Source organism: Leuciscus leuciscus, assembly GCF_965113295.1.
Source record: "Leuciscus leuciscus genome assembly, contig: HAP1_SCAFFOLD_787, whole genome shotgun sequence".
Taxonomy (NCBI): Eukaryota; Metazoa; Chordata; class Actinopteri; order Cypriniformes; family Leuciscidae; genus Leuciscus; species Leuciscus leuciscus.
In genome coordinates, this window is record NW_028117953.1 from 14,466 (window position 1) to 21,375 (window position 6,910).

A 6,910-nucleotide genomic window follows, 5' to 3' on the forward strand; every position below is an offset into this window, starting at 1 on the left:
TACCACGGCCCATGATACTCAGGGACAGGAACGTCACCATAAACCCAAAAACGTCACCTTAATTTTGCTACATTCATCATAAATAAAATATGCAACAACAAAAAAGGTCTGTAAGCCCTAGATTTGGTCGGTTGAGGTTCAGTGACTAAATAAATCAAATGAAAGATAAGTCAAAAAATAAATCAAATTATTTTAAAGTATTAAAAAAATCTGTGGAAAAACCCCCAGCTTAAGCACACTTCAACGGACCTGTTTCATGAGCCCCTAAACCATTTCCCCATTATGTGTTCAACAGTAATCATGCCTCCTAATGCATTAATGGTTTGCAGTACATTGAGAAGACATATGCTCGGAAATAGACTTCCTAATTATTCATAATATACGAGCAAGAGCAAAGGCCACAGTCGTACACGGAATAACCCAATTTGGTTGTCTGTCTTTAGAGCCGGGTCTTTATGTTTAAGCAATGTCCTGTGACCATTCACTCCTCTATTTATTTTTGTTTCCTCTCGTTGTGAGGGACAAAGAGCAGGCGTCCCTCTGGCCTCCTGGGGTTCTCCGGGAGGGGGGTGTTTTCTGTGCAAACAGCCCCAAATACAGGTACAGTTATCTTTGCCTGACTCCCTGCACCCAGCTCCAAGCCGCCAAGCTTTGAGCTCACTGAAGTGCTGACCTCTAATAAATATTCTGTTTTAACTCTACAGTGAGTGTAATTTCTGCTTGTTATTTTCACTGATAGAAAAAAAACATTACCACGAGAGCTGTGGGAGATCCAGAGGGTGCCATGTTCACTTCAAAGGGCTTCAAACGACTTAATTGAAAATATTATATCTACAATAAAACATTCACTGTTTCCACCAACTCTATCTAATGGTTTATTGCTTTTTGCAAATGTTTTAAAGCATATCTGAACCAAAGTTACCCCTGGTAACTCAAGAATACAATGTCAATGGTGATCGCCACCACAATGCTAAGGTGTTGTGGATAGGATATCATTCAGAAACTAATCTCAGATTACAAACATTACCAAAACCGCATGACATTCGGTTCTCACACGCGCATTCTTCTGCTGATGTGGACGGAATATTGTATAGGTTCAACTCTGACAGAGTTTCTTGTCTTACTATAAAATGCGGCGCAAACACTGCAACTGAATCTGTGAATGAATGACTCACATTAGCCAGTTTTGTAAAATGCATCAGAGGCAGATCAGACAAAACCGCTAAGGAAATCCACTAAGTGGGACTCCCAAAGAACAGAAGGGGAGGGTAAAAGGTTACCGACCTCCGTTGCAGCACCTGACTTGGACTTGGTTCAGGTTGTGTCCTGGCTGAGGCATTCAAGCGATACTTAATATGAAGGCAATTGGATTATTAGAGCAGCAGATGGCAGTTACATAGCAAGATTGCTATTCAATGATAAGCACTGCAAAAACCCTTCAGGGCTTCAATATTTTCTCAGCTTTGTTACCCAATACGTAACATTAAGCACAGTTCTAATAAAGACATGATACCAAGCCAGTTGTCCAATTCATTTTACATTAGCTAGACTTAAAGATAATGCTTCTTTTCGTCCAAAAACAAAATGTTCCTCCTCTTAATTGGTAATTGAGAAAAGGAGGCAGCACATGTGTTCAAGGCAACCTAATCTCCAGCGGAAAATGAGAACACAAATCTACTGTTAACTCCATCATGCTCAAATTAAAAACGACTGCTGGTGTCCGTTTGCTGTGACAGCTGTCCACACTTCATGTTTTTGAGCTATTTAAAAACTTTATGAGATGTGCAGCCATTTTACACATCATTTTTGAGGTTATTAATAAAAATAAGACAACTTGTGGCTGTAAGAAGGGTGTGGGTGGACCACAAATGAGATGCTAGTTCTGGAGTTCCCATTAACATTATGTTCTGTATTAAAACTTTAAAACAGGATAAAAAAAAATTATACACTGCTGTTCAAAAGTTTGGGATCAGTAAGACTTTTAATGTTTTTAAAAGAAGTCTCTATGCTCACCAAGGCTGCATTTATTTGATTAATAAAAACAGTAATATTGTATTATTACAGTATTATTACAATTTAAAATAACAGTTTTCTATTTGAATATATTATAAGATGTAATATATTCCTGTGATGCGAAGCTGAATTTTCAGAATCATTACTCCAGTCTTCAGTGTCACATGATCCTTCATAAATCATTCTAATATGCTGATTTGATGCTCAGGAAACATTTATTATTATTATTATAATCAATATTGAAAATAGTTGTGTACAATTTTTTCTTTGATGAAAAGAAAATTCAAAAGAACAGCATTTATCTGAAATATAAAGCTTTTATAAAATTATACACCGTTCAAAAGTTTGGGGTCAGTAAGAATTTTTCTTTTTTTTGTGGAAAGAAATTAATACTTTTATCCAGCAAGGATGCATTAAATTGATCAAAAGAGACAGTAAATACATTTATAATGTTACGAAAGACTTTATTTAACTTTTTTAACTTTCTATTCATCAAAGAACTCTGAAAAAAAAAAAACTTGTACACAACTGTTTTCAACTTATAAGAATAATGTTTCTTGAGCAGCAAATCAGCATATTTGTGACACTGAAGACTGAAGTAATGATGTTGAAAATTCAGCTTTGCCATCACATAAATGAATTACATTTTAAAATATTTTCAAATAAAAAACAGTTATTTTAAATTGTAATAATATTTCACAATATTACAGTTTTTTTGCATTTTTAATCAAATAAATGCAGCCTTAAAATACTTTAAAAAAAACACTTTACTTTAAAAAAAAAAAGGTTTCTCAATTTCAACAAATTACATCTTCAGCTAAACTCAACATAATTATTTACAGGACACTGTAATTAAAACACACATGATATTATCAAAGTTACATTTATTATATCTGGTCAAAGAGTGTTTAATACAACGAAAGATGACTTTAGAAACATTATTGAAGTAGAACGGTGTGTGGTATGGCACTTTCCTTTTCACAGACCAGAAATCCAAAATAACTCAGATTTATATTGTGCATAGAATTATTTGATTATCCACTTCATAGCAATGTGTTACAAAATCAAAAGCAATAAATACTGTACAATGATAAATCTGAAGTTAAAAATGACATGCCAAAATTTTACATTAAATACAATATTCTTAAAAACCTTTACAATATCATATATTTTTTCAAATCAGTAAATTATACAAGTTTAATTCAATATACGATTATATACACATATAGTACATATATTCCATTATCGATATTTAAATAAAGTGCCTTTCTTTTTGAAGCTCTGAAAGGTGAACTCTTACTATCAAATGGTACCTAGAAAATAGTATATTGTACGTAAACTTCAATAGACAGTATTGCAAATTAGAAAAAGGTACAAAGTTTCCTTTTCCAATCAAAATACCCTCATTCATCAGTTTATTTACTGAAAATATTGTGACACAAAGCCAAAGTCAATACTCGGGCAGGTATACGTTGCGATTTACTTGAATTACTTGTCAGATCCAACCCAGGCTCATTGGAAATACATACCTGTATCGACATTTCTGCAAAATGATATGGCGTTGCTTCTTGCACATTTCATTACACTTTCATGAATGTGAATATGGCAATGTTTTATTATGCTGTATGTTTAACGAATCACAACACAGCTGTGCAATGCTAAGTCATTATTAATCAATTAATGGTTGTTGGTGTTTTACGGCCTCTAGTGTTCATTTCAGCTGGAAACTACAGTGAATTATATACATAGCAATACGTTTTTTGACTTTTGCTAAAATTTAATTATACCAAATAACAAATACCATAAAATCCATGTCTGTAATATTTAAAGTAAATATACCATCACAAAGAGCAGGATATTTGAATGCTTCCAATGTTCTTACAGCTGGACTGAATGATGTTTTCATGGCTGCCATTTACTGTTATCTCAATGAAAATATCTTTATGGTTTTGCTCAGGTCTGACAGGGATCATAAGCGATGCTAATGTGCTTGGCTTAGTCCTACACTTGGATATCTTTTTCTGCAGAGTTTAGTGTTAGCTGCAACCTATCTGTATTTTTCAAGCGAATGCAAATACCATGATTATCTTTTTCAGAAGATAATCTTTTTCAGTTTAGAAGTTTAGAGTTATAACTAAACTTTACTGGAATGTAGATCTTGAGATGAACCAAGTGTGAACCACGTGCAAGCTTCTGGATGAGTGCACTGATAATTGGAGTTTTAAATCACAAAAATATTGCTTGATCCAATTCACAACGAAAACAGCAATTACATAATGGTTTTGTATCAAAGTCCCATGCTTAGAATGACAACAGCATTGAAAACCTGTAGAAGTCTTTACCTTGCAGTCACTATCCTGGGATTTGAACTATGCACCTTTTAGTAACAGGTTCAACATCACTCTGAGCGTTTGCAACAGTAATCCATGCAAATACTGTATTCTTATACATTTTTCTAGTAAAAAAAGTATAAAGCAGATTTGATAGAACTATACTGTGCTTAAAATCACAAGGTGGGTGTGTTCATTGCTACATGGAACAGTCATCTGTCAGTGGGAATTTAGGAATCAAATGACCAGCATTCCATGTCAACATCTCACAAAGAGATCATGATAACACTTGTGCTGAAAAGGGCGGCTTAGGTCCTTCAAACTACATCCCTTGTAAGCCTCCAGGCTTTAATTGGGACTCAAGGATGAACAGAGACACTGAAAGAGCCATTGTATTTAAAGAGATGTTCGTTTACAGCAAGTGTCACCTTCACCTCACCTTTAGAGGAAGACTTCAATCCATCAACTGAGCTCTGACAGCCCCCTACACTGGTGTCAGGCGGCTGTCTCATATTGCATTCAGTACAAAGCTGAGTTGTGTTGAAAGGCAAAAAAGAAAACAGAATGGGATCCAATTATACTTCAGATTTTAAAAACAAGCCTCCCATTGCTGAGGGACGTCTTCTCAAAGGCAAGTTCAAAAAATGGTTTCCTAACGTTTCTCAGAATCCCCAGTTTCGTTCCGCGACAGTTATGTGCTAAAAGATAGGTCAAATGATCCTGCATAAATATCTGTCCAATGACACAAGGTCTGTGCATATTTGGAGTAACAATATACAAGCTCTAAAGAGTTGAATTGGTTTGTGAACGGTGTGGCTTGTGTTTGATTTGTTTGGACTGATCTCGCACGGGTTGAAGCGAGGCCAGGAGTGAGCTTCAGGCCTAAAGACAACAAAATCGGCATTCTGTTGCATTTTTTAATATCTCGAAATTCTAGCAGCTTTACTGGAATTCCTAAAATGGTGGATCAGAGTCTTTAAGGACACTGAAGGAAAACAAACATGCACCCAATGAAAATACAGTGAACTTGTTCCAGAGAATGCCATTGAAGAACTGTCGCTGAACTTTGTTTGGAGCACGTACGTAACATCAAAGAAGAAAGAACACAGAAAATTGCATCATGGTCTTCCAATCTGGGCTTTGGACCAACATGTTCAACCAGTGTTGTTGCAGTGGAGCTGTACACAACAGTTTGTGACAGTATCTAAGCTTTAGTCTCCAGACGAATCTCTCTCTACAGTTCCATTTAGTATCAGCTAAATAGTTTTGACCAATGAGAGGTAGGAGGCTTTTATTGCCTTCAAGACTGGTGGAGCGCCAATACTGTACCATGGAATCAAGTGAACGCTGGTTGATTCGATTTGAAATCCAGTATTCCTTGGATCAGTACTCCCTGGCCTCTTCCAGTTCATTCATGTAGACGTCTTCCTGCGGGTTCTCGACACACTGTAGACCGTTATTGGGAGGCCGAACCGAATGAAAGCGGCTCCAGTCTCCTTTACACAGGATCCACGGGAGCACGTCCACTTTGTAATGAAGTTCCGGGGAGAACTCTGTGCTGATGAGGTTGGGTGCTCCGGCCCCTTTGCCTCGAGTGATGAGCTTCATGTGATCGTCGTAGCAGCAGTGCTGTGCAGCCAACGTGGTGCTGTCGAAAGAGAGCATCGAGCGAACGCAGAACCTCGCAGAGGGCTTGTAGATGTCCAGTCTCTCTTTGGGGCCGCTGGCATCTCGCCAGCGATAGGTCTTTTGCAACTTCCTATCGAAAATGTTGACAGCACTGTAGACCACCTCGGATGGGTAGATGCAAGGGCAGTTAGGCAATCCAGTCAGGACCTGGTGTAGATATTTCTGGAGGAAGTCGTTCTTGCAATTAAGCCACTTCTCACAGCTGTCAACATCTATGGGGTAATTAGATCAATTTAATAAGGGTGGCAGACATCATTTTCTTTTCCCCAATAGTATAAATATTTAAAAATCCTTAAAACATAATACATTTCCAGATCTTTTTTTTTTTCAAGATAAATCTCACATACATTTTGTAGAGTTCACTAAAAAAAAACAGTAGAAGTAAACAGTAGAAGTAAATCTGTTGCTTTAAATATGTTAAGATACACACACACACACACACACATATATATATATAATGTAATAATTGTTTTAATATATTTAATTAAATTACATATATTTGTATATATTAGTAAACAATTTATTTAATACTAATATATTAAATAAATTAGTAAAAATATCTCAACTTCCTTAAAACTAAAAACATTTATTTAAGATATTAAGTCTTATATACCCAACTCTCAAATACTATGCCAAACAAATTATGGCCATATTGAGATTCAAGGCCTAACACGTAATGGGGGTTGTCTCTGTTTGCTGCCAAAATGTAAGATACTGTACATAAAATATGTGCTGCAGGCAGTGGTCATGCTGAAACAAAGTTGTTATTAACATTTATGTTCCATTGTGAAGAGATTAGAAAAACACTTTATTCTGTTATGTTTTTAAACGACTTTCATTATTATTACGCTTAAATGAAAAGAGCTATTACGATCAAT

General features: G+C 35.8%; 1 protein-coding gene across 1 annotated transcript; it reads right to left on the reverse strand.

The window, feature by feature from the left end:
- Window positions 1-2,880: 2,880 nt before the first annotated feature.
- Window positions 2,881-6,254, reverse strand: LOC309491974 (isthmin-2-like; the record flags this gene model as incomplete). The annotated part of the gene is made up of 1 exon (XM_082191004.1): window positions 2,881-6,254. A coding segment is annotated over one exon (528 nt), but the record flags the coding sequence as incomplete, so codon positions are not given.
- Window positions 6,255-6,910: the final 656 nt, after the last annotated feature.